The sequence below is a fragment of the Apodemus sylvaticus genome, chromosome 22, assembly GCF_947179515.1.
Source record: "Apodemus sylvaticus chromosome 22, mApoSyl1.1, whole genome shotgun sequence".
Lineage (NCBI taxonomy): Eukaryota > Metazoa > Chordata > Mammalia > Rodentia > Muridae > Apodemus > Apodemus sylvaticus.
The window spans coordinates 47,202,806-47,230,191 of NC_067493.1; the positions used below are offsets into that span (position 1 = coordinate 47,202,806).

General features: G+C 53.8%; 1 protein-coding gene across 1 annotated transcript in view; it reads left to right on the plus strand.

Moving 5' to 3' along the window:
- Nucleotides 1-27,386, plus strand: part of Cux2 (cut like homeobox 2) — an 83,994-nt gene that overhangs the window by 13,858 nt on the left and 42,750 nt on the right. Inside the window, exons 2-3 of the mRNA XM_052167642.1 lie at nucleotides 3,347-3,457; nucleotides 7,035-7,082. Of these exons, the coding sequence (XP_052023602.1) occupies nucleotides 3,347-3,457; nucleotides 7,035-7,082 (159 nt within the window). The remainder of the gene's footprint in view (nucleotides 1-3,346; nucleotides 3,458-7,034; nucleotides 7,083-27,386) is intronic.

Genomic DNA, 27,386 nt, shown 5'->3' on the forward strand with positions numbered 1-27,386 from the left:
ATGCCCTTTCTTTGAGAGTACAAGGGGATCAGTTTTAATGTCTCTGCTTGGCACCCCGTCCCTTTTTTTGGTGTGTGTGTGTGTGCATGATATTTTTACTGACATGTGAAAACCTAGGACATTTGGATATAGCAGGGTGTCCTCCACACCCGATGTGTCTAGGAAGGAGAGGACTATCAGCCAGTGTTTATTGAACTCCTGGCAGGGTGCATTATGATCTTGAATTATTTAAAACAATCTCCCCCTCAACACCCTCAGCGGATAGAGAAAGGGAGGGAAGGATAACTGAAAAACCAGGCATTGAAAATTTGCCTCCAGAGCCCACGGAGGAGCTGCCCCCACCTCAGTTATTAGCGCTGCCTGTAATTCACCTCCTAGCCCCTGGCCGAGTCCCCTCACAGACACACGAGCCCTCAATAAGTGGTAGTTACCATAATTGTATGTATTATTGTCACGGCTGTGTCGCCTGCATATTTACTATAGAAACACTGCAAGAATTCTGCATCCACTGAGGCGGAGTGGAGGTCCTCTGGTCTGTGACAGCATCTGCTCCGTCAGGACTCAGCGGGACAGCTGGGCTTGCAGTGGCCCAGGGCTGAGAGCTACTGATATCTCTCCTGCCTCGCCTGGCCCTCGGACTTGGTGCAGTCAGCAGGTACCCTGCCAGTCCGATCTGTACCCACCAGCAACCAGTGAGGTATAGATAGAGGGACCGCCCTGAGGTATTCCACACTGACAGCTAGATGTGCTGTGCCTGGCTATTTCCTGTATGGGGCCAGGCATTCTATGTCTGCATGTTGATATGTGTGTGACCATGCGTGTGTCTTCAGTTATTTGCCACTTTGTTTACCCATACATACTCTCCCGCTGAACTCCAGGCTTACACACTTGAATAGTCAGCCTAGACAGCTTACTCTAGGGAACGCCTCTTTCCCCACCCCCATTTCTACCTCCAAAGTAGTGAGGTTCCCAGTAGACCACCACACCTGCCTAGCTCTTAGGTGAGTGCTAACGGTCTGACCGCTAGTCATCTGGTCTGCACTGCAACGCCTTTATCCACTGGACCACTGCTCTAGCTTCTGGTGGAAGAGGCAAAAGCCAGGGCACAGCCACTGATCCCCGAGAGTGGCTGTGTGACAGAGACAGGGTCCCCGAGAGAGGAGCTTACACCTGCAGGTGTCTGCACGCACCTCCATCATCCCAGCACCCTGGAGGCTGAGGCCGGAGCCTTGGGAGTTCAGGCCAGACTGGCCTCCAAAATTTAGAAATAAGTGCTCATAAAACTCACCGTGTCAGACACAGGATAATCCACGGGGCATCCCATGTCCCGTTCTGAGTCCTGGGACAACAAGAAAAATATGCCTTTAAAAACTGAGAAAAACTTCAGTGGACCTCAATGTTCTAGTTCTTTCTCTCCTACGATGTCAGAGCCTTATATCCTGGCCTTACCAGCTGTTGCAAGATACGTGTATGTGTTTGTGTGTGTATGCATGTTTGTGAGTCTGTGTGTGTGAGAGTGTATGTGTGACTGTGCGTGCATAAGTAGTGGTAAATGTCTTTTCTCTTCCTGTCCCTTTCTATTGCATCCCTTGTCTAGCTCAAAATCCCTCTTGGCCCTCAGGCTGGCAGCCCCCGAGGCAGCCCTGCCCACACTGCTAGGGGAAGATGCTTCAGCACCTCGGAGAGCGCCGCCGCCCTCACCCAGGTTTTAAGCTGTTTGGTGCCTCTGCCGCCTTCCTCCAAACTCCCCCCATCCCCGCCCAGCCCTACTCTCCCCCAGTCTTGGGACTTTCACCAAAAGTTAGCCGTTTTTTCTACAAACAGACATTCCTTCTTAAATTGCCCCCCAGAAGGGCTCCAGGGGCCAGAGGCCGTCCTCACAGGTTTGGGGGGACCGGGTCTATGACACTGTGATAAATAGCCACAGAGCAGGAAGTTCAGACACTAGCGTCTTTTACAAGGAGAAGGCTCTGCAGCGGGTTAACAGTACTTTCATTTCATTATCTAACAGTGAAAGGGTTTCATTGTGTGTGCAAGACGAATGTGTATTAGCGGTGACAAATGGGGTCTTTCATTAGGCACCGCACTTCATCATACATATGCTGGATTAAAGAGTGTGCCCTGGAAATGCGCTCCCCGCATCTGGGCGCGCGGTTGTTGTATTTTTTTTTTAATAAATCTGATTGCAGGAATTTATTGCACCACCGGATTTAGGAAATTATGGGTCTTGATTGCTGCAAATATAATTGGGTGATAGATGCAGCAGGGTTCGTGGAGTTATTGTCCTGGGGGGTGGGGAGCCCTGTTCAAGTCGGTGCCAGCAGTGCAGGCCACACAAACAGAGCATTCCTTGGATTATGCAAATGAGTCGTGACAACTCTGGCTGAATTGTACCCCTGTGAAAGCCTTCGTCCGAGACAGTGGATTGATCAAATACAGAGATCCCAATAGCAGGTCCCACCATGATACAGGCGCGCGCGTGCACGCACCACATACACACACACACACACACACACGTCCATCTCTCTCCCTCTCCATCCTTGGTTTTGTGTGGCCACACCCTGGCCTGATTCCTGAGTGTGTACAGTCAGGCCAGCACACACACACACACACACCTCCAGTCTGTTCTGGGAACCCTTGATGATTTACCGTGGGGTATACCAGAGGTCAGCGTGCTTCTCTTCAGCACCTTCATTTTTCCAAAATTTGCTGGAATTAAAAAGCCATCTATATCTTAAGAGGCGAATTTATGAGCCTTTGAGGGAGAAAGCAGCAGTTGGAACTGCGCCCGCCGCTGATGTATGGAAGCTGTCGGTGGCACCCGCGAGTCGAGCGGGGAAAGCGGCCATACAATATGCCACGCACTGCTATTTTGACAGGCTTTGGAGATGTTTTCTTCAGTTACTGACAGGCTTATGCCATCACTCCTTGGAAATTTAAGAGGTGGGGCTGTGGGGGGAAATGGGGAGGGATGGAGGGCGGGTAGATAAAACGTCCGTTCAACTTTGTCTGGCCCAGCTCCTAAGGACAACAATAGGAAATCCACAGTGTCCTGGGGACCTTTTGTGTTTCATCCTTTATTTTGGTTTTGTTGTTGTTGTTTTGTTTTGTTTTGTTTTGTTTCTTAATTTTTCATGTGTGCCAGGAGTCAATATCTCGCCCTTTCTCAGCCTTGTAAGTTAGGGAAACTTGTTTCAGAGCACTGCTGTACAATAATTCAAAAGCAAAGAGAAGATAAATCTCTCTTCTCTCTCTTCTCTCTTTCTCTCTCTCTCTTCTCTCTTCTCTCTCTCTCTCTCTCTCTCTCTCTCTCTCTCTCTCTCTCTCTCTCTCTCTCTCTTTCCAGAAGGAGCTTAATTCTGTCGCCTCGGAGCTGTCTGCGCCACAGGAGGAAAGCGGGCATTCTCCTAAACATTTAATTGAACTCCGCCGGGAATTTAAGAAAGATGTGCCAGAGGTAGAGTGCCTGCCCGCCTGCCGCTACTGGCATCCGCAGCTCCCCACCCCCAACCCCCCACTCCCCCACCCCACCCCCTGCCACCCCATTCAAACTATATTGTGAAAACTGTAGACATAAGTGACTAACAAGAAAAGAAGCTAATTAGCCACAAAGATAAATCACAGCCCCAGCCTGTCGGCTCTGGCAGTGTTGGGGGGAGGGAGGTCCCGGCGCTGACTGGAGTTGGGCACCCACACACCCACAAGTGCCTCAATCCAGATTCCAGGCTGAAGGATCTGTAGTCAAAGATCTCATCTTGGGTGAAGTGGTTGGCTTCGGGGCAACTTCGGGGACAGTTTGGCTTGAAGTCAGGGTGATCTGCCTGACACTGCTGGGCCTGGGAGCCACAGCTGGGCCTCTGGAAACCGCCTGCCCCTTCCTGCCAATCAATGTCCCATCCCTCCCATCCTCACATCAGACCCCAGGTTGGGCCTAGAGAAAGCAGTGCCCCTGCAAAGCCCTCTCCCGCCCTCTCCCTCCCTCTCCCTCCCTCTCCCTCGTGGTGCAGACCAGCCCAGACCTGTGTTTGTTCTTTCTTGAAGTTGACTGTGAGAATTTCATCCTCACCCCACCTGCCATCAGAGCCCCTGTTGCTTCTCAAATTAAATATAAATATATATAAAATTTAAAAATCAATGAGGGTAAATGGAAAATGGAGACCTTGGGCCTGGTCTCACTTTGACAGGGCCGAGACATGCCCAGTGTGGGCAACAGACCTGAGGCCCAGCCTTATGCTCTGTCCAGCAGCCTTCCTTCTGACTATCTCAGCTTATCTGTTAGAGTAGGCTAGACCATGGAAGGAGGGGGTATTGAGGGTGGGCTCCTCATCTTGGCAGCGGAGGAGGGGCCTCGGGTGTGGCAGGCAGGCGTGGAGGGGCTGAGCATGCCCATACCTGAAGTTACAGAGTCCCATCATGACGTCAGAAGCAACTGTGGTTCTTCCGGGCAAGTTGGGGATGAGGGTCCAGCTGGGACTTGTCTCTGGGGTAAGTCTAGAGAGAGCCGCGGGAGAAGATGCGTGGGAAAGAGGCAGGAGCCTCAGACTTGAGTGTCTCCTGCCGTCAAGGCTTCAACAAGTCCAAGCAGGGCTTTCTGAGATGGGGTCACACATAGCCCAGGCTGGCGTTCAGTCCCACAGCTCCCAGGTGCTGGATTGTAGATATGCACTATAACACCCTGTTTATGTGACAACCAGGCCAGAACCCTGGGCCTTGTGCCTGTGAGCTAGGCCAGCAGGAGGCTACAAACTGTGCCATGCCCCCAACCCCCAGGTCGTTCTTCTCTTTAAAGAGACCAACTGTTCTATAAACAATTTTCAACCCACACAGAGAGTGCATCTGACCCTCCCGTCTCGGGGAAGCAGAGTGTAGTCCACTGTAGATCTTCATAGCCTCACACACTTCTCTCTCTGGTCTTCTCGGGCCATCTGTCCCATCCCCTCCTCAACCTCAACCACTGGTCCACACGGGAGCTCAGGTGAGGCGGGAAATCCAGGCCAGGTTTTCAGCCCGGGAGTCTGACTTACATAATTTCCAATGCTACATAAAATTATGCAATTACGTAATTAGAAGGGATAAATTTCCACTCCTGTTATAGCCACGGCTCTGGAAACTCGCGTTTGGTGCTCATCCCTCCTGATGGAAGAGTCGTGACAGCTTTATTTAAGAGCCTTGTCTGTGTGTGTGTGTGGGGGGGGGTACAGTCCGCCTACTACACTCGTCCCACCTGGCTCCCCCTAGGACTTATATCATCATGGTGTGGGGGGGGGCAGGGTTGGGAGAGGGGTGGGATTTGGCCCAGCTCCCACCCACTTCCTCTCGTAGCTCTCAGAGGTGAACCCCTTGAATATAGGGTCATGGGAAAAGCCAGTGGAAGGTATCTTGAGACATGGGCTCAGATTCCAACTATACTGCCGGCTTGCTGCGTCACCTGAGCAGGCTAGCACCCTTGGACCTCAGTGTCCCCCTTTATAAAATCAGGGTCCATTTGGTTTAAAAAGTGAAATGTTGTGTTCGACTCTCTCCAGCCAAATGCTGCCTCTGAGGCAGGGGTCCACCTGCTGCCCGAGATTTAGCAATCTTCCCCAGTGACAACTCCTCCAGTCTGTGCTGTGGTCCACGGCCACCTTCTCCTGATGGCATCTTGCTTGCCTCTGTGCATGTAAGCCTTGAGGTCCTGACCTTGAGCCTCCCAACTCTGCTGTCACCCAGCCTGGCACCCTGGCTCCTGAAACCAAAGCCCCAGACACTATCTGTGTGTCCCCTAAAGAGCCACCTTACTTCCAATCAGCAGCCAGTCTGAGAAGTTTCAGAGACGGACGGATGTCAGTATGAGAGGGTAGCTGGGACCAGAGCAGGGACCTTGTCCAGGGGGAGAAACAGCAGGGAGGGTCCCCGTGGTTATGGGATTTTATCTTTTACCTCCAGCCCCCCCCCCCATCCGCTTCCCGGTCTCTCCTCCCATTCCTTCACCCCTCCCACAGGGTTTTCCTTGTGACTTTGACTGTTCATGGCAGGAGGAAGTGTCCCCCAGTGGATCCCTGAGGACCCACAGGCTTCAGGGGTGGCTCCTCGGAGCACTCGCCTCTGCTGAGTGCTGGGGGAACCCCAGAGACTACCCTGAGGTCTGGAAACCCTGAGGTCACATAGGAAACTTGGGGACAGGTGGGTGACTAGAGCCAAGCTGTGTGCTCAGAGCACTGGTGAGCCCGTTGGTCAGGGCACCACAGGGCTGATAAACAGCCACATCCTCAGAAATCACCCCATGCTCTGGTGAGGAAAGACAGGCAGGGAGAGAGGTGATTGGGGGCGAAATTTAAGATGCAGATTCATGGGAGACGACCACGTGGAAGGATCAGCCCCATGCTGTGCCTGGAAGGGCCTTCCCCAGGGGACTTTGCCCACCTAGCGCTGAGAGCGGAGAATCAGGGCCAGCCCTCCAGCCCCCATTCCCCTGAGCTAGGCCACAGGACCTACCATGCCACACACAAGGACAACATGATCCTCATCTTCCTGGTACTCAAGAATGCTCAGTTCAGGAGTTCAAACCTGCCTGAGCTACAAAGCAAGACCCTGTCTCCGAATGGTAAGGGCTGGGGGCTGGAGAGATGGCTCAGTGGTTAAAAGCACTGGCTGCTCTTCCAGAGGTCCTGAGTTCAATTCCCAGCAACCACATGGAGGCTCACAACCATCTGTAATGAGATCCGATGCCCTCTTCTGGTGTGTCTGAGCAACAGTGTACTCACATATATAAAATAAATATATTTTAAAAATATATCAAGGACACGGCACCTTAAAGGCTCAATGGCAAAGCACAGAATGCTTAGTTCCATCCCTAGAACCACCAAAAAGGAAAACATGTGCATTTCGGAATATCCTTCCTTGCCTCCCTCTCCAGAACGGTGGGACTTTAAATGCTCTAAGAACTGTGTGTGTGTGTCTGTGTGCGTGTGCGTGTGTGTGTGTGTGTGTGTGTGTGTGCGCGCGCGTGTGCGTGGACCCTCGCTCTGTGGTCAACCCTCTGCCATCTCTTTCAGGGAATCAGAGCGATGGTAGCTCCGGTGCTGAAAAGCTTCCAAGCTGAGGTAAGAGCCAATGACATGACCCCTGGGGAAAGGGGGGTGACGTGCACTGGGCTTCCTGCCCTGCAAGCTCAGGCTCCCTTTCCAGACTCCCCCCACCCCCACCCCCTGTTGAAATCTGAGGTCTGCAGCAGATGTGCCTCCCCCGACCCTGATGTCCCACTAAGTCCCAGGGGCGATCCGCCCGCCCAGCATATCTGCCTCCCGCCGCCACTCTCTGGGTGAAGCACTTTTTGTGGCCTTCTCTACCAGCCCCTGTGACAGTGGCTGCCCTCCCCCCATGCCCATCCACCCTGTGACAGAGGGACTGTCCTTCCATCTTGTCTATGGCGTTGATAATGTGCCTTCTCCTGCCTGAGAAGATGCTGCAGTCATGCTGGGCTGAGGAGGGCATCTCTAATGCCCCCTCCCCCATGGGCAAGGGCTCCCCTCAGTCTCAGGTAGACCCAGAAGCCCCTCCCCAATAGCCCAGAGGTGGAGGGGAGGGCTCCTTTTCATTCCCCACTCCTCACAGCCGTCCCTCCCTCCATCAGAACCCCCTCCTCCATAGGTGCAGATGCATGTTGGTGTGGTATTGGCTTCTCTAAAGCCAGGGAATCTCCATTTCCTTCTCTCTACCCTGGGGATAAAGAGGGAGAATGTGGGGCAGGGGTGGATCTGCCCGTCTGGGACTCGCAGAGTGTCACAGGAGTGAGCAGGTGGGGTTACTGGCTGTGTGACCTTAGGTGAGTTCCTTGGCTTCTTTGTGCCTCTCGTGTCCTCATCTGTCAGATTGGTGATGATTTTCTCTCTGTCATAAGGCTTAGGCTGAGGCCTTAGGCTTAGGCAAGGCAAATAGGAAGGAAGTATTCAGAAGACCGCCTTGGGTGTTAGCTGCCTTGGGTAACTAAATGTGGTCCCAGCACTTGGGAAGCTCCAGGCCATCGCAGGCTGTGTGGAGAGACGCTCTCTCCCCTTTTCTGTAGAGGAAAGACTTAAATGTTACACGCGCTCAGTGTGAGGCACAGCCTCAGAGATGGCAGGCTTGGCACTTCAGCCCTGTCCCTTCGGCTGTGTGGCCCTGAGGAGGTTCTCCTACCCATCCCGACCTCAACTCTCCTCCTGTTTCGGGCAAAGCCAAGCTTACAGACCCAGAGGAGAAGGAAGAAGCCACAGCCACAGCCTGGTGCACAGCTGATGTCCCTAGTGAGAGGGAAGGCGAGAAGTCTTAATTGGGGTTCATCAAGAAGGGAGCTGGCAGCCGGGCAGTGGTGGCGCACGCCTGTAATCCCAGCACTTGGGAGGCAGGGGCAGGCGGATTTCTGAGTTCGAGGCCAGCCTTGTCTACAGAGTGAGTTCCAGGACAGCCAGGGCTACACAGAGAAGCCCTGTCTCGAAAAAAACCAAATCCAAAAAACCAAAAAAAAAAAAAAAAAAAAAAAAAAAAAGGGAGCTGGCTTCCCATCCCAACCTGGGTGGACAGTTGGCCGAGGCAGCTCTCTGGCCTTGACCCACAGATGTGGCTGCGCTCCCTGCCTTCCTTATGATCGCTGCTCTGAGCTACCCACGGCTGCAGGTCCCTCCTCATCCCCTGTGGGGAGAAAGGCAACCTCCAAACCGAAGGAAGGTGACTCTCACAGGCAGCCTCATCTGGTCCATTCCTGCCTTCCAGGCCGGCAGCCTGGGTGGGCACAGTTGGGGTCCCCCCCCATACCTCGAATCAGTTGTCTTTCCTGTGAGAGGTATGGTGGTGAGGAAGTAGGCTCTCCCCGCCACAAATCAGAGCTTCCTTGATTCCTCAAAGGACATTTTATATCCTCCCATTCCCCCAGGGGGGAAAAAAAACCCAGGCAGGGAAGATGGCTTCTGGGACCCAGCTTGAATTGGCCAAAGTTTGAGCTCCCTTGCACGGAGCAGGGGAGCCAGCCCGAAGGCCCTGCTAATTATAAAAGTTGCTTTTATGAAAGATAATTCAAAGCAATAATTTAGCAAACATAATCAAGCCACGCAGATGGGGCCGCTGATGGATGGATTGCAACATGCAATTAGCGGCTCTCACAGTTACATGTCATTAACCCTCCACGCGCAAAAAATTATTTTCTCATTATTAGTTGAAAAGGTAAAATTAAGCTGACTAGACACTAAAGGAACAAACCACAATTAATTACCTTCATTTATTACAGTCATTATCTTAGAGTTATTTTTGCTTGGAGACAGAGAGATGCAAACATCTAAATTAAAAGTTTTGTTTTTTACTAAATCTGAGGTGAGACGCTTCCAAGCGGCGTGTGCCTCAGCCTGCCCCCGAGCCCCCCCCCCCCCCGGCCACCCCAGTGGGTCTCTTGCCCCCACCTTCCTCCTCACAGGGTGGCCTGTGGGATGGTGGAAGCCCTTCTGGTTGGCCTGTGGTGGGGACAGTCAGCTGAGCCTAACAGGAGCACAGCAGTTTGGGGATGGAGCCTATGCGGGCTTTGGTGTCTGAGCCACACCATGGAGTTCTGTGCACCGGGACAATTCCCTGGGACTCTGAGAGCCAGGGAGTTGCTGAGGTGACAGGCCTGTCACCAATTTACAGCATGGCACCATGTGCCACAGCCTGCACACCAACCCTGTCCTCCCAGGAACTGAGGGAGCTCACTCAGAGTCCAGGAGAAGATTTAGGTGGCTGGCTTAGTCGTTTACCATTCAGGAAACACTTGAATGGTCTGGGAAGGTGGGTAAGCGTCTTGGGAGTACAAGGAACAGGGTTTGAACCCTAGAACCCACATTTAAAAAAGAAAGCTAGCTGTAATCCCAGCACTCTGGGAGGCAGAGGCAGGCAGATTTCTGAGTTTGAGACCAGCCTGGTCTACAGAGTGAGTTCCGGGACAGCCAGGGCTACACGGAGAAACCCTGTCTCAGGAAAAAAAAAAAAAAATCCAAAAAAAAAAAAAAGAAAAAAGAAAAGAAAAGAAAGCTAGGTGTGGTGACTCACCCTTGTAACCCCAGTGCTGAGGAGGAAGAGGAAGAGGCAGATAGAGATTTCGGGGATCCCTGGCCAGGCTGCTTGGCCAGCTCTAGGCCAAGGAGAGACCCTGTCTCTCCTCAACAGCAGCTGAGGAATAGCATTCAAAGTGTTTCTGTGGCTCTATGTGCACACACACCAGAGGCGCACACACACACACATACATGCTTTCACAAACATATAATAGATACTGTGAGTGTCAAAGCAGTCTGATGTCAGTCTTGGGACATCACCCACCGGTAACCTCTGCCCCTCTGGGCATGGAGACAGCAGACATTTTTTACAATATACTCAAAGACTTCCTGGGAAAGACAGACCACTCTCCCACTTAGCCCTCTGCAAATGTCCTGAGATGGCATTCTCTCTGTGTCAAGCTGCTGTGAAGATGGAGAAAGCTGGGAACTGGCGGGAAGCATCCCTGGCTCTGGGGACGTCCTGAGAGCAAAGTTCTTCCATGGAGAAGTTGTCCCGAGGGGGATCTGGTGTGTTCTCCCTGGACTCCTGTTGCCAGACTCAATGGTCTTGTCCTGAGATGTCCATGGCCGTCCAAACTGACCTTATCTGTCTGCATGGGTCCTGGAGTACTCCCTTGGAGCCGGGACTCCGTGTCCCTGTCTTTCAAACCTGGGCCTGCTGTCACAAGAGCCCAAAGTGGCAGTGATATGGCAGCTCTTAGCCAACATGCCTGGTAGTTCCGCTTCCTGACGTGTCCTCCTGGCCATTGCACTCCCTGCCGGGAGAACCGGGTCACAATGCTACCCAGAGAAGCAAGGCCAGGAGCCGTTGGCCGAGCTCGGTTGGCTGCAGGCCCAGTGCCACTACTGTGACCTCCTAAGAGCCCTGGCGTGCTGCAGAACTGTGAGCGATCGCTAAGGGGTGACTCCAAAGATAAAGGGAGACCCCACACCTGCAATGACCCTCCCCTCCCCTCCCCTCTGCTCCCTGATCCCTGCTCCCGCCCCCAGCCCCTTTGGCAAAGTTGATTCTTGTCACCATCGCCAACTCTGCAGGTCTCTCTGTGCACGGAACCACAGATTTCTCCTCCTGGCTCCAGAGAGTGCTGGAAAGTGGTTGTGTAAGCCCAGAGATTCTGCTGCCCTGAGAGACCCAGGCAAGGGGCGTCTGCTGTTGGGAACTCAGGAACTTTCCCTTTGAGTGTCTTCTCAAGGGTCTGAGGGCAGCTCTGAGACCTGAGTGGCTGAAGGAGGCGGGAACAGGCCTGAAAGCCATCCTGGGACAAAGGGCAGATGGTTGAGGGGAGCACCCGGGTCTTGCTGTGGCCACTGTTGTCACACTGAGCCTTGCACGTGACAAAGCAGACATGTCCAACCCTGGCCGAGTCACTCTCTCTGAGCCGTCAGAAAGACGGGTGGTGACAGCTGGCCACGTACGTTTGGGGCACCCCCTGGTTGCCGATGTAATGTGTCGTGATGTGTTGTCTTCATGACTTTCTAGAACCTTCGCTGTCGACATTGTCCAAGCAGACATATCCAACAGTCTACCTTGGCGATTCCACTTGCCGGTGGCAAGGGGCTGGGACACCCCCTTCCTCTGCTTGTGTCGCACACTACCATTGTGGTGGCTGCTCAGGCCAGCAGGTCACACAGTCAGTGTGAGCAAGTTCACTCGCGGCTCACCATGGCCTAGAGCGCTCACTGTGGCCGCTTGGCACATAACTAGGTGTGGCACAGAGGCAGGTGGGTGCTGTCTTCCTTACAGAGAGTATCCGTGGCAACTTTGACTGTTAAGTTTGTTATAATTGTCCCAGTTGCGGAGGGTTTGTGGTTAGCCCTAGTGGGGAAACTGAGGCTCAAGAGAGGCGAGGTGGTAACTGGTGTGTATCAAGGGCCCAGGTATGGAACGGAAGTAGGGAAAGAACAGAGAGAACATGGGTGTTGGGGCCCAGTTGGCTGCACAGGCTGGCCCCATCCGCTGTTAGCACAGGCTGCCCTTACCTGATGTTACATGGAGGAGTCATTGAGCCAAAATTCAAGGTCATAGGGTGCTTGACTAACTGACCAGCCCCACCCCCCACCTCCACCCCCCACCCCCCACCTCCACCACCACCCCCACCTCCACCCCCCCCCCCCACCTCAGACAGGCCTGGCCTGGCTCCTCCTACCCCAGGGAATTGGCGTTCTCTGTTCCTTCTGAATGAGTGCGCCTCTAGTGTCCTGTGTCTCACGCGACCCCAGGGACAGGGGTCACTGGACATTTAACCCGCAAGGCATGTGGCTTTATACCTCTTATGGGGATGGGACAGGGTGCCGGAGTGCTCCTGCCTTGGGGCTACCATAATGTGGACAATGTCCATTAGGGGGGCAGGGGCGGGGTCGGGGGCGGCTTTAGAGCAGAGGCGGGACCAGCTCCATCTCACATTTTAGGTGAACTCTGTGGGCGCCGTTCACCTGACTTCAAAGATGATGGCAGAGCCTGTGGGGGCTGCTGGCCCTCGCCTGCCCGTCGTGACCCCTGCCCTGCCCCTGCCTTCTCTTTCCCTTTTCCTGGGGACTTAATCCCAGGTCTCTTCCTTGCCTTCCGCGGTCCGTGCCATCCTCTTCCTCCCTGTGACTCCTCCCTGTGACTCCTCCCTGCACGGACCCGACCATCCCCCAGGCCCCACATACAGACCTAATGAACAGACAAGGCCGGGAAAATCCTGCGCTTGTGCATTGTCACCTCCCTCCCACCTGGGGGGGCACAGGTGACCGGGCAAGCCTGGGCTGTGGAGCTGATTGGGAGCGAGTTTCATCCCAGCGTGGCTTTTCTTGGCTGTCACTTAACTTCTCTGGGACTCTGCCCCTCCCCATCACAAGATTTTTTATTTACATTTATTTAATATGCATGTGTGTGTGTGTATATATATATATATATGTGCATGTGTGTTCATGTGTGCGTGTGCATTACAGCGCACGTGTGCAAATCAAGGGACGGTTTGAAGGGGTCGTTTCTCTCCTTCCGCCTTGTGGGTCCTGGAGATGGAACTCGGGCTTGGTGACAAGTGTCCGAACCCACTGGCCACTGCTTTAAATGAAGATCCGGATCGTACCTGCCTGGTACGATTGATACAAGGAGTGGAGGACAGGAGGTGACTGGTATTGTGCCTCCTACAAGTCCTGTGTGGGAGGCACCACTCACCCATTTCTCAGATGAGCTCACTGAGGCTCAGCCGTGGCCTATTAAGACCTGACTCGGGCTGGGACCAGCAATACCTTGTGGCTTGATACTGCACGTGAGGCACAGTCTAGACTCTATTCTTCCGTAAGCCTTAACATGCTCAGACAGGGCAAAGTACTTGCCCGGATCGACACAGCCTTCCACCGTAGCATTGAGGCTGGGAGCTACAGCTCCTACAAATCCTGCCTTTGGAAAGCTAACTGCCCGCCTCATGAACAGGGAAACCGAGGGGTGCTGAGAAGGCCAAGCTGGGCAGCCTGTAACATAGGCGGCCGTGAGATTCTGTGATAACTAAGTACTCAGTCAGTACTTAGGGTGTCTCCCACAGCGCATCAGGTATAAGCAGCTGGCCCATGACCTCCCTGCTGTCAGCCCCGCCTGCCTCTCTGGTGGTGTCACTAGCCTGTCCCCCTAGCTGTCCTGCCAGCCGCGGGTTGGGGGGTGGTGAGCTCCCTCGAACCCATGGGTCTGCCTGGATCTGCAATTAACCCACCGGAGCATTGGGGGCTGCGAGGCGGCGTTACAACCAAATTAAGAACCCACAGCCTTCCTCTTTGATTCACGCTCTCTGCCTTATCAAGTAAATTATTAATGCTCCTGTCCCCGCATTAAGCAGATCCTCGCAGCCATTCCGGGTCCTTCTCATTAGAAATAACATCATCTAAAGAAAGGGGATCGATTGCTTTTTTTTTTTTAATCTTGGAATCGTGGACGTGAAACACATATTTACACGGCGCTTCCTCCAACTCGTCTTCCTGTGCTTTCGTTTTATGTTATTGATCGCTTTTTTGACACGAATTGCTTTTCGGCCTCACGAGCGTGTTGTAAGCTTTCCGATCCCGGCAAAGGAATGGGCTGGGTCCGGGCCATGATGAGCGATGGCTCTGGCCGTGTGGTAGGGACAGGCCCGCGCCTTTCACAGCAATTAGTCTACCCCGCTGCCCAGACGCTCGCGTATGAAAATTTACAGGGCTTTTAATAGACTGAGCTCTGGGGCCGGGCGGGCCTGGCGCCTGGCAGACGAGGCCGCCACCGGGTGTGCGTCCATTGAGCCGCCTCCAGGTGGGGGGGGAGGCGGGGTGGGGGATGGGTGTGCCGTGGGAACGACTAGAAACGCGGTGGTGCGACCCGGCACACAGTCACACATTCAACTGCCCAGTCGATGATGATTGAAGGCCTACTGTGTGCCAGGCAGGGGCTAGGTGCTGGAGGTACTGAGAGAGTTCAGAGTCCTCCCAAGCCTGGCGCCCAGAGTGGAGGAGTGTGTGTGCAAACCCTGCGTCTACCGACCTGAGTTCTTTCCATGGCCCCGCTTTTGGCCGTGTTCCTAAGTGAGCCTCAGTTTCCCTGGCTGTACAATGGGGAAATGCATAGAGCATCTGCCCCTCAGGGAGATGGGAAAGATTCATCAAAATAATGATGTCTGGGGCCTGGTTGTCCGGCCTGTTGCCCACTGGGTTCTGCATACCTTCCCTAATGTCCCTAGAGCAGAATGTTCTAGACTCACAGCCAGCTTCCCTGTGGACTCCCAAGGTGGGGCTCCCCGATCTTTCCCTGTTGCCCACAGTGGCTCTTGACCTTTCCATCGTAAGGAGGCCCCTTCTGTTCACTACTCTGTTAGACCGCATTTGGCAAACATCAATTTGGCACCTGCTGTATACCAGTGTCTATATGTGTAGGTGCACGTGTGCGCGCATGCCTGCGGAGAGCCTTCCCCGGATCTGGGGCTGGCCAATGGGGCGAAGCCAGCCTACGACAGGGCATCGAGGGCTGCCTGGCTCCGTCTCCCCAGCACGGGGATTCTGACCGTGTGCTGCCGGCTTTTTTCATTTTTATTTTTTAGATGTGGGTCCCTGACATTAAGCTCGGGTCCTCGTGCCTACGAGGACGTCACTGGCTGAGTCATCTTCTCAGTTCCTGAAGTCACTTCTCCGTCCACTGTGGCATTGTGACCTCATGGGGGTCGGGGGGAGGGGGAGATGCCAACAATGCACACTGAGGTTTCTGTGGCCAAGGCGGGGTAGGGAAAGACTAAACAGATCCATGGGCCCTACTGTGTGCAAACCCCTCGGGGCACCATGGCCATCCCATGGGGTATCAGATGCAGCCTCTGTGCTCAAATTTCCCAATATCCAACAGGAAGGCTAAGTCCCCATTATGACAGATAACCTGAGAAATTTGGGCTCAGGGCTTCATTCGTTCACTCACTCACTCATTCATTCATTCATTCATCTGTGGGGCAGGTCTTCCCAGGCGCTTGCTGTGCACCAAGCATTGTTGCAGGTGCAGAAACAAGTAAGACACAAGATTCTGGTTCCCCCCATGACACGCAAAGCCAGTAGTGACAGCCAAGTCCCAACTCCTGGAAAAGAGCAGGGACCCGGCCCTGAGACCCTGGGACTGAGCTGAGGAGACCGCAAGGGGTGGGGCTTGCACGTCCTATAACCCTGATATGTGTCCCACCTAGACCTGGTTCTCCGACATCGGGGAAGTTGTGGAACATTCTAGAGGATGCTCACATAGGAGCCATGCTGTTTCTTCTACAGGCAAAGTATGGAGGTGTCGGAGAGACTGAAAATAGAGAGGCTGAGAGTAGGGGAGGAGTCAGGACTCGAACCCAGGTCAGCAGCATCGGTCAGAGCAATGGCTTCTGCAACAGCAATTTTGTGCACATGTGATCTCAGTGATATCTTGTTCTAGGCAGTTGCGGGAGGGGGTGCTGTGTCCAGCTGTGTGCCGCAGAGCCCCGTGGGGACCAGTGTCACCTGTCACCCTGGTGTCACCTACTCTCTGCTGCTTCAAAGATGAGAGAGACTGAAGTAACTGTATCGCGCCTATCCCTGAGGGAGGAAAGCCTCTGGGGCCAGGAGACAGCCAGGGGTGTCAGTCAGCCCAGTCTGCTGTGTGGTAGTGTGTGCCTGCGGGGCAAAGTGCCTCCCAGGCTGGGGGAGAGTCTGGTGCCTTAGAATAGGTTTCGAGGAGTGACAGGGAACCTGCTGGGGTTGGAAAGTGGCCGTTCAGTAGGGCACAGCTGGCCACAGTGATTCTGCTCTGTGCTGGGCCACGAAGAAAGGGAACCTAAGCCCCCACTGGCGGTCCCCAGGGTTCACCAAGACAAGTCCTGCCATCTGCACTGCGCCAAGGAGGGGCTGGTTGGTGTCAGGGAGGGCTTCGTGGAGGAGGTGAGGTCCTAACAAGGGATTTGTAGAGGTGCAATCCGGGTTTTGAGCCCAAATTCGGATACTGGTCATGTGACCTGGGGCGGCTCATTTCTGAGCTTCTGTGTCCTTTTCAGCCGGCAACTGGTGTGTGGGATTGTGGTAAGGGCTGAGGTGGTGGTCCGTGCACGGTGCTCGGGTGGAAGCTGAAGTGAGGAGCTTCGTCTCTGCACGGGCAGCTTGTGACGGGGGATGGGAGGTGAGGCCGAGGCACAGTGAGGGGCAGTGGGGCCCCGAATGCGGACTGACAACCTGCATCTTCTATGTGAGCCTGGGACGGCAAGGGAGGGACAGTGCTGAGCCCTCCGGGGGCTGCCAACCCTGCAGACCCCGGGCTAGAGCCATCAGTGACATCACCAGCAGTCGGGGTGGCCTGTGCACAGAACACGCCCTGCCCCCTTTGAAGCAAAGCCCGTGCTGGGCAGTTACTGTTACGCCACCAGGAGAGACAGAGTGAGCTGTGAGAACTGGGCAGAGCACCCTATGCCTCAGTTTACCCAAGTCTGCCTGTGCAGATGGCTCCTGGTGGACCTGTGTCTGGTTCTGTTAACTTGGAGAGGTCTCCGGACTGTAGGCCACAGCCTGTGGTCCCTGGCTCAGAAGGGCCCCTAGCCTGGTGACACACATGCCATCTCAGTACTCAGGATGCTAGGGAAGGGAGATCACCGGTCTGGCCAGCCTGTGCTATACAGTAAGACCCTGGGTCATCTCGAGTCACAGGAAGGAAAGATTCTCTGTGTCCCTCTCCGCCCGCACCTTTCCAGAGTCCCAAGATGGTCACCCACTTTGAATTTTGTGATTCTTCTCTTTCATGATTACAAAGGAGGCCGAGGTGCAGTCCTCGGCGCCCATACTGGGTGCAGTGGCCTGTCACCCCAGTCCTTGGGAGACAGAGGCAGAAGAGTAAGTTCAGGGTCATCCTCGGCTACATAATAGTAAGTCCAGAGGCAGCCTGGACTGTGAGGCGCTGTGTCCGTAATATGTGTTTTGATTGTCTAAATGCCTTCTCTGGCGTTCAGGACCACCCAGGACAGAGGGAGGGTGTTCTCAGGACAGAGGGAGGGGTCCTCCCGGGCTTCTGAGTCTTTGCACATTCTGTTCCTTTTCCCACGAAATGCTTTTCCTCCCCGCAGCTGTATAAGTGAAAGTCCACGCATCCTGCACGGATCCACCCACATGCCTGGGTGTGAGATTTTCTGTCTGGCTGGCTTGAAAGACACATGACTCGTTGTCTTAGTTAGGGGTTTCACTGCTGTGAACAGACACCGTGACCAAGACAAGTCTTATAAATGTCAACATTTAATGGGGCCTGGCTTACAGGTTCAGAGGGTCAGTCCACTGTCATCAAGGCAGAAGCATGGAAGCGTCCAGGCAGGCATGGTGCAGGAGGAGCTGAGGGGTCTACATCTTTATCCAAAGGAAGCCAGGAACAGACTGGGCATGCTCAGGCATCTAGGAGGAAGATCTCCAAGCCCATCCCCACAGTGACACACTTCCTCCAACAAGGCCAACCTTCTAATAGTGCCACTCCCTGGGACGAACATATGCAATTCATCACACTCGTCCTGAGAATCTCAGGATGACCCCTCTGCCTCTCTCCAGGGCTGATAGTGTTCAGTAACACACACACACACACACACACACACACACCATCACAACCCTCTGACAGCTTCCAGCAACTCCTGGGATGGAATTCAGATGCCTGAGCATCTGTTTGAGACCTTGTACCCCCCCACCTTCCTTTTTTCAAACACTTCCTCGATTGCCTACCTCCTGCCTCAGGACCTTTGCACGTGCTCTGCCTGTATTACCTTCATTGCTGGGCATTTTGCCCACCACATGCAGAGCTCTCAGTCTGGGCACTGTAAGGTTCTAGGTCAGGTGACTCTTGGTGACAGGCTGGCCTCTGCCTAAGAGCATGTTCAGCAGCCTGACTAGAGTGTCCCCACTAATCACCCATAGCATCTCCCTCCGTGACAGCCAGAAACAGGTGAGGTGTCACCAGGCATCCCTGACATCTGTGGCTCCTCCAGGTCATTTGTCACTCCTGTGGGGAACCATTAAGACTACCGATTCCTTTGATGGGCCCTTTCACCTGGCCACACACACACACAAGACTCTAGACTCCTCTGCTCCCCAGTTCCCCGTGGCCCCGCTCAGTAGGAGCTGAAGAGGCCCTGGTGAATTGAGTATTGATTGAGATGCGGTAAGATTGGCAAGCACGGTTCTTGGTGTTTCTGTCCAAAGGTGCCCTGCGGTTCCCAATTCATTATTCCCGGTGACCTGTGTGTGAGCTGGGGACTGTCTCTGTCAGCATCTTACAATACAAGCAAGAGATGGGCACAGGGGACGAGTGACCTGCCCAAAGCCACACAGCTGCTTCTAATTGGCAGCCGTGGCCTTTAACCATGATTTATTGAGTACTTACTATGTGCCAGGTCTAGAGGGATACTATATAGAACAGAAGGGCCCTAGGTTACACACACACACACACACACCACACATACATGTACGTGCACATATGGAAAAAATGGCTCCTTTTTTCAGACACTAAGATTCCCCAGATGTTAAACAGGGCCACACAGAAACCTTCTCCATCTTCTTCCGGGCCTTGTATGTTTCCCACTTCATACCCTGTCCACAGGGCAGGGACACTTTAACAATCTAACCAGTCAATTATAATAATATTTTTCTCTCCAGATGTTTAGAAGGAGCGAAGGGGGTTGGTTGGCATGCTAAGGTATAATCACGGCTCAGAGCCCGAGCTGACATTAGTTATTAATTAGGCCATTATGCATTCCACGGTGATAATTGCTTTGCGGTGGAGTCACCGAGCATGAAACGGACGCGGCCAAGGAACGCAATCCATCAGCTCTGGGATCCCCAGCGCAGCGCTGGCGCTCACCTTGAGCTGGTACCTCAGCAGGAAACAAAAAGAAATGAACGCCGCTGGGGAGAGACAAGAGCAAGTCAGACCCTTCCCTCATGGTGGCCCTAGGAGCGGTCCCCGCCCGGCCCCAGGGACAGCACTGAAACCAAGTGAAAATGGTCATTTGTCTTGGGGACATCTTTTCCTGTCTTCTCTTCCCAACCTTGTCGTGCGTGGGGAGAAGCTGCTGCCGGCTCCTCCATCTCTGCTCCGGGCGAGTCAGGGACAGCCTCTCCGCTGTGCTCTGCCTGCACCCAGGTTCCAGCCCTGGCCTCCGTGGATGGGAAACGCACCCCGAATCTGCCCTGAAGCCTGGGGTGGGAGGTGTCAGTAGCAGACGCGGCCTAGTCCAGTCTTAGCACAGGACACAGAGGTCTCAGGGTGAGCATGTGCACTGAGATACGTATGATGGCAGCCGTCGCGTTCGCAGAGTACCCGGCGTTTGCTAGGTGCACCCGCTGCTGTTTGGTTTCTTGGTGGTTGGTCCTGAGCTGCCCATTTTACAGATGAAGGTCGCCGGGGATGGTCCATCCTGCACTGGGCCCACAGCTGCTGGTGTAGCTGGGATTCAAACCCAGGCTCCGGAGAGGCGCGAAAGCAGAGGCGGGCTCCCAGAGAGCAGGGCAGAGTAAACGCAGTCCTCCAAACCAAAACAGGCATCTCCCCACCTGGGAGAAGACAAGCTCATCCTGGTGCCCGTTTCCAGGGCAACTTCCTCAGCTTCCAGGTGCTTCCGGGTGGACCAGGTTTGCCTCAACTGAGAAGTGTCAGTCATCCGGGTCTGAGTTCACACCGTCGAGGTAACAGATACCCCTGGCCCAGCGTGAGGCGTGCCCGGCCCATCAGCTCTGATCCAACCAGCTACAGGACAGAAGTCAAACTCAGCACGAACATGGCAGCCCAGGATACCTCGGGGAGGGAGGAAGCCCGCAGAGCGGGGCCTGGCCCTCGGGCGTAGCGATTGTGTCTGCCTGGCACAGACGTTCAGGAACAGCTGGATGAGTGTCTTTGATGAGCCCCACCCTTCCCACACTGCTTCCCTCTCCCCCTACTCCCTGCCGGAGACAAAGGGGACTCTGTCACCAAAGAGTGACAGGCACAATCCACCTCAGGAGCCGGAGAGCTGTGACAGGGAGTGGATGTCGTCCGGCCTCCACAGAAGCGCTTGCTCGTACACAGAGAGGTGGTTGGAGGCAGCCATCCCGTGGCCTGTCAACAGTTCCAGCACGTGAGAGGCTGAACCAAGAGGACCGACCACTGGGAGTTCGAGGCCAGCCAGAGGCTGGAGAGACGGCTCAGGTGTTAAGCTCTTACAAGAGGACCTGGGTTCAGTTCCCGGCGTCTACATCAGGCAACACACAGCTGCCTGTAACTACAGCTCCTGGGGATTTGACACGTTCTTCTGGCCTGTGTAAGCTGGACTCACACACGTGCACACACATGCACATCCAAGGCCTCTTTGAAAGACCCACATACCAAGGAGCTCCCAGAGCACCGGAGACTAGACAAGGCGTCCCCACACTTGCCCTGTCTCCCGGCTTCCCTAAGCCAAGGTCCCATCCCTGGCTAACCCCCAGACACACCCTCTGTTGCTCTGACGTGTCCCTGGTGCTTTAGACTTGGCCACACACTGCACTGCATGGTAGTCGGTCTCAGTACCGTAAACCTCCCAGCGGAAAGAAGGGACTTCAATGTCTGAAGCTGTCTGGACCAACAGTCACCAGGTAGGGACATCCTGCTCTTGGGGCATCAGGGAAGAAACTGTGTCCCCCCTCCGTGTGCTTCCTTCTCTGGCTGAGCGTAGACACCATCATTCGTCATTTAGGCAAATTTATTGGGCTTCTCCTACAAGCCAGATGCTGTTCTGGGTACAAGACACTCTCCCCAGATATGCGGATCAGTGGATCAATGGTGGCCTTGTGGCCTGTTGGTTTTTGAGGCTCACTCCTTGCTGGGGCACCCCCTGCCTGTTCCTCACCCCAATCAATCCAAACCAGAGATAGGGCTTTTGTTCCTTCGGTTTGATACAGGTGGATCTCAGGTAGCCCAGGCTAGCGTGGACTCCTGATCCTCCTGCCTCTACTTCCTAAGTCCCAGGGTTGCAGGTGTGCCCCATCACGCCCAACCAAAGCTGTCGACAGCCCAGTGACTGTCCTAAGAGACAATGGCAAACAAGCAGCCACAGGACCTACTAGATGGAGGCGGGGGCAGCCTCTGGGCTGAATTCCAAGCTCACTGTGTGTCCTTATAAATAAAGCTTTATTAGAATCCAGCCTCCTGTACATATGGCTGCCACCGTTTTTACAGGATATGGGCAGGCCTCAATGGCTGCAACAGAGACCAAAGTATAGTCCAAAGTGCTTAAAGGATTTACTCTGGCTAGAGTCGGGCCCCTCCTCCGTGCCCCATTCGGCTAAGGTTCCCTGGGGACTTCCTCAGCCAGTCGACTTCCCAAAGGCCACCGCTATATTTAAAAGCCTGGGAAGGGGGGCGCTGCAGTGACATTTGTGTGCCCGCCATCCCTTAAAGGGCACACATGTTCCTTTAGCTTTGCTCTTCTGGGCTGGCATTTTGGAAAGTGCGCCAGAGTGGCTTTGAGAGGAGGAAGCACTACCTGGAGTCGTCCCCCACCCCCCACTCCCCTCACTCCTCCACCGCGTGGCCAGCTTCCCAGGACGGGGCTACTGTGCGTGTAGCTGAGAGAACATGAGGTCACTAAGCTAGCATGGGCAGGCAGATGCGATATAGACTCCTCGGGACAGCCCAAGGGCCATAGCAGGTCGGGGATTCTTGCCATCACTGACTCTGGGCCCCCACTCACCCTTGTCTCCATGTTCTGGCAACTTCCACCTTTCAGACCTCTAACTCATCCTTGTAGTCCTTTGGCCAGAAATACTAGGCGCTAACTAAGCCTTGGCCAATGTTACCTCATACATAACAGTGACAGGCCCCCGGAGTCGAACACCTGCCTCGCGTGAGCAGAGGCTCTGTCTGGCTTGCACTCCCAGCACCATTAAGAGGAGAAACGGCCAATAAAGCCTGACTTCTAACTGCTAGTGTCAGACACATCCACTGAGACTTGCTGTCTGTCTGCTCTAATGGGGAAACTGAGGTACAGGCAGACGGGAGACAGTCGCTGATTTTTCTCAGCTGTCCAACACCCCTCCCCCCCACCCCCGGCTTGCACTTCGAGGAGGCTGATCACACCACTGTGGACTGGAGTTCAGATCTCAGTAGCTCAGAGCCGATTCTAAAGCCCACGGGGCCCTTCCTCAAATCCCTAGGCCTTTATTAAGCACCAGCTGAATGCATGCCTCGTAAGTTCTCCTGACCTTCCTTCTGGCCCCGTCTCCCCAGCCAGTCACCCCTCCACCAGGATTTGGCTTGCATGGAATTATCTGGGTGTGCAGAGGGAGGGGTGGGCGGCTCCTGGCTTTCCTGGGGCAGGGATGAGGTACTAAAGGGCTTGAGGAGGTAACCGGCTGGATGTGTGTGAAGCATCTAGTGAAACAAGGCTACAGTTGTCCCTGGGTTCCAGCCCTTTGCCACCTAGCTGCACCTTTGGGGACATGGGGAATACAGGACCCCGAGGAGAGTGTGGGGATATGGACCTGAGGTCAGCAGGACTCTAGGGCAGGTGCACCAGGCCTGGGGTGGGGGCACTTCAGATCGTGGCCAGTCTGAGCAGATGGCTCCAGGTGGCCGCTGTCGATGGAAGCGTGGGCCCCGGGTGGCCAGATCTTCCAACTCCCCGGAGAAGCTGGCAGTTTGGCACTCTTCTGGTTTTAAAATCCTGGATCCCTCTCAATGCACATATTTACATATTCCAGTCCTTTCTGGGGTGTCATTTACATACCACAGTCAAATGTGCAAATCCGGAGTGTCTGGCTTGATGGATTCTGACAGCTCCAATATTTTTTAAACACTGGAGTATCCAAGAAAATCGGTTCGCAGGGCGGCTCCAGCCCACCCCACACAGCCTTTCTCGGCTGTCACGTGCCGCACGACCCGAGACTGCACGTGTGCAGCCTTTACAGGGCAGGGGCTGGCCTTGGAAGATACAGATGATAATACTGTGGTATAGAGCAGCGGCACGCACTCCGGGGCCACGGTGCGAGCCCCACTTCTGCTACTTGCTGTGTGGTTTTTCGCGGCTGGTTCCACGTCTCTGAATCCTGGTTCTTGCTGTTGTTAACATGGGGAATATGACGGTGACCTCACAGGACTGTGGTCCAGGTTGAGGAGGTTCACATGACAAAGAGGCCTTAGCAGAACTTCAGATTGCATGGTAAAAATCTTGACACATGGTCTTCCAGGGTTTTTTTTTGTTTTTGTTTTCATATCAGTTTGAGGTTGAAAGACAATTAGAACCACGTAAGCTTTGTGCGGCCTGCCGTGGCCACATTGGTGGGCCCCCCTGCGCCACGTGGCACTGTGTGGCACTGTGGGTTTTGATAAGTCCATGACACCAGGGAAACCTATCTGGATCTTCTGAAGGACAGACAGTGGAAGCGGCATCCAACACAGAAATCGCCATCACCCACTTAGGTTGCTAGGAGGTCACACAAATTCTAGCCCCTGTCCCCTGCCACACAGCCAGTTCTGCAGCTGTCGTCTCCTACGACCTTAGCCACTGTCTCAGCCTCCCTGGATCACTCACACAGGAATCAGCCCTCACCCCGGGCTGCCTCCGCTCCTGGGTGACAGCTATCTGTGAATTTACCCTTCTGGGGTAAGGTCATGTAAGGCGCACCATGGGTATAGGGACCAGGTCACACTCCAAGTGGCCACTTTAGCTGTTCTGGTGGCAAGGCCAGAGGCCACGTGCCAGTCAGCACAGTCACCTTTGTGCAGCCAAGGGCGCTCAGACAGGACCACAGGTCTTCTCTGCACCCTTGACAAGGACTCCAGGTTTATCCTCGGCCACAACCCTCACAAAGCCAGAAGCTGTCCCGCCCTCCTCTCCAGACAGCCCTGAGGAGTTCCTGGCTGCTCCCAGCCCAGAGCCGGGTTTCTCTTTTCCCTCTCTTTCCCTCCTTCTTTTCTTCCTTCTTTCTTCCTTCCTTCCTTCCTTTCCTTTTTTCTACCCTCAAAGCAAAATTTATTTGTAAGATACTAAAGGAAGCCTCCTGTCCCTTTTATGCCGGCAGTCCTCAGCCCAGAAGTGAAATCGTGCATTTCGCTGCTAAAAAAAGCCCTGGCTTATACAATTTTAACAATAGAAAAATGATCTTTGCGCTCCAGTGCACTGAGGCTTGGAGGAAAACCGGCAGCGTTCAGGTGGCTGGCACCTTACAAATGAGCCGTTCTCCTTTGTTTTGAGTGACAGGCAATTTAAATGCAGTCTATATGGAGGCCAGGGTTAGGTGTGTTGGGTTTTTTTGTTTTGTTTTGTTTTTGTTTTTTGTTTTTTGCTTTTTGCTTTTTTTTTTTTTTTTACCCCAGAATTGGGAGGGGACAAAAATGGTGGTGGGGGAGGAGCAAGGAGCACCGATGGACTGATAAGAAGTCCAGCTTGAGCTGTCTAATTAGGAAATCAGGAGTTTCCGATTGGAGTAATTGCTAATTACGACACAGCTAATAGTAGTCACAGCCTGGCCTGCCTAGCTACACGGGGGTGGGGGTGGGGGGTGGGGGTGGAACTTGCTGAGTCCCCAGAGCCTGACACGAGCAAATTGGAGGCCACACTGTATCGCTTGAAAAAAGTGTTCTTAGCACCAACATCTCAAAACTGGTCCCACTACTTTACTTTTAACCCGGGACTAAGAACAGATACGGTAATAAAATTTCCGGTGGTTCCTCCTGCCCCAGCATCGGTCGGACAGCCCCTCCTAGGGCTCTGCATCGGGCCTGGGGACAGTGATACAAGGCAGAAGGAGCACATGTGCAGAAAGGAGTGGCAATGTCTGCCTGGGTGATTAGAATTAATGCACCTGAGCTAGGAAAGGCGTGGAGAGCCTGGGAGGACGGCTCAGTGGTTAGAGAGTGCTTTCTGTACAAGCGTGCGGCGTCCACACTGCTAGCCCCCATGTAAGATCCAGGCGAGGAGGCGAGAACTTGAGAGACCCTGTGGCAACAGGTCTCTTTTTCTCCTCATTTGACTGCTGCTTTGCTGCCAGGATCCCGTCAGGTTTCTACACAGAAAGCCATGTAACCGCCAAGCTATTGCTGTTTCTAACGTTGAGCTCCTGTGGGGCGTGGGGCTGGCCCCTGCTGACACCGTGTCACCCGTGTGGCCTCCAGACGGTGGCTGTCCCAAGCTCAGTCTGGACACTTTACTCCTAGCCTTCTTTGTGACCGTGTATATAGCCACATGAATAACCATTGCAGGGTCCGTCCCTGTGGCTCTGCTCAGTCCTAGAGATCTGAAAGCTGACAGAAACAAATAAAGGGCCAGATTTGGCCAAGGGTGGCATTCCAGGAGGGAGGGAGGGGGGGAGAGATAGAGAGAGAGAGAGAGAGAGAGAGAGAAGAGAAGAGAAGAGAAGAGAAGAGAGAGAGGGAGGGGGAAAGAGAGAGATGAAGTTGTTTGTACCTTTCTAGAAGCTATATTACATTTTTAAAAATAAGAAACTGATGGATTTAATTTTAATCATAGCTTTGATTTCACCTAATCTGTCCTCAGCAGTGTCATGTCAACAAGCAGTAGATATAAAAAAAATTATCGGGGATTTTTTTTCATCTCCTTTTCTGTGCTAGGAGTTAGAAACTCCCTTTTTCTTAACACTCATCCAAGTGTTGGATGGTCATGGTATTTTTTTACATGTATGTATTTTGTATGTGAGAGAGACACACGTGTTCTACAGAGTACATGGAGCGATCAAGAGACACCCAGCAGGAGTCAGCTCTTTCCTTCTTCCATGTAGATTTCGGGAAATCAGACTCAGGACAGCAGGCTCTATGGCAAGTGTCTCTAGCCACTGGGCCATCCCACCAGCACTGGAATGGCTACTGTTTTTGGTTTGATTTGGTTTAGTTTGGTTTGTTTGTATTTTTGTTTGGATGGTTTTGGTTTTTCAAAACAGGGTTTCTCTGTGTGGCCCTGGCTATCTCTGGAACTCACTCTATAGACCAGACTGGCCTCGAACTCAGAAATCCTCCTGCCTCTGCCTCCAGAGTGTTGGGATTACAGGTGTGCACCACCACACCCGGCTCTCACTTTTTATAAGAATGTTCTCACCGCCCTTCTGCAAACCCCAGCCAAGACGGTGTTGGCGGGGCTGATGAGAACCGGAGGGTCTGAGCTTTTTATGTATTCTCCATCTCGGGATGGAGCAACATTGTTGCTTCTTGTGGCCACCATTAGCTACACGATACCCAGCAGCAGCCTCTAGCCTCAGGAAGATCTCCCTCCTGGGGAGATCGCTGCATCCAGAAGGGTCAAAAGGCTCCTTGCTTGGGGCTCTTGCCCTCCTAGGGGCAAAGGGTCCCGATTTGCTCACCCACACAGACCATGGCAGAGGTAACTTGGTGACTTGTTTTGGTGATCTGTCTTTGAAGATAGTTGTTCACAAACAGGAGTATATGGTTTGTCTCTGAATGTTATTGTCGTTGACGTCCTCTTGGGGACACTCCCAAATTCACTACTTCCAAATTCGACACTTCCAAGCACCGCTACCCTACTGTAGCTCCTATTCCTTCCTTTGCTCGGAATGGTCTATCTCCGAGGGACAGGCAAATCTACCAGCGCTGGGTGACTCCATTCTCACAGGCTTCCTGCCCTTTTCCTTCCCCGCATACCTCCCTTTTCAGGAAAAGATGTTGATTCACCAAATTCCACGGCTTTCGCCCCTGCCCACTGGCCCCGCCCCTGCCCACTGGCCCCGCCCCTCCCAGACAGCTCCGCCCCTCCCAGACAGCCCCGCCCCCACCAATGCTTTTCCTTCTAAACTTTTAGTGCTTGTAACAAATCATGAGGGTGGGGGGACAGGGCGGATTGCCTTGCGTTGCATGTTCACACCGGTTTACAGCTATTCTTAGTCCTCAGGACTGGGCGTATG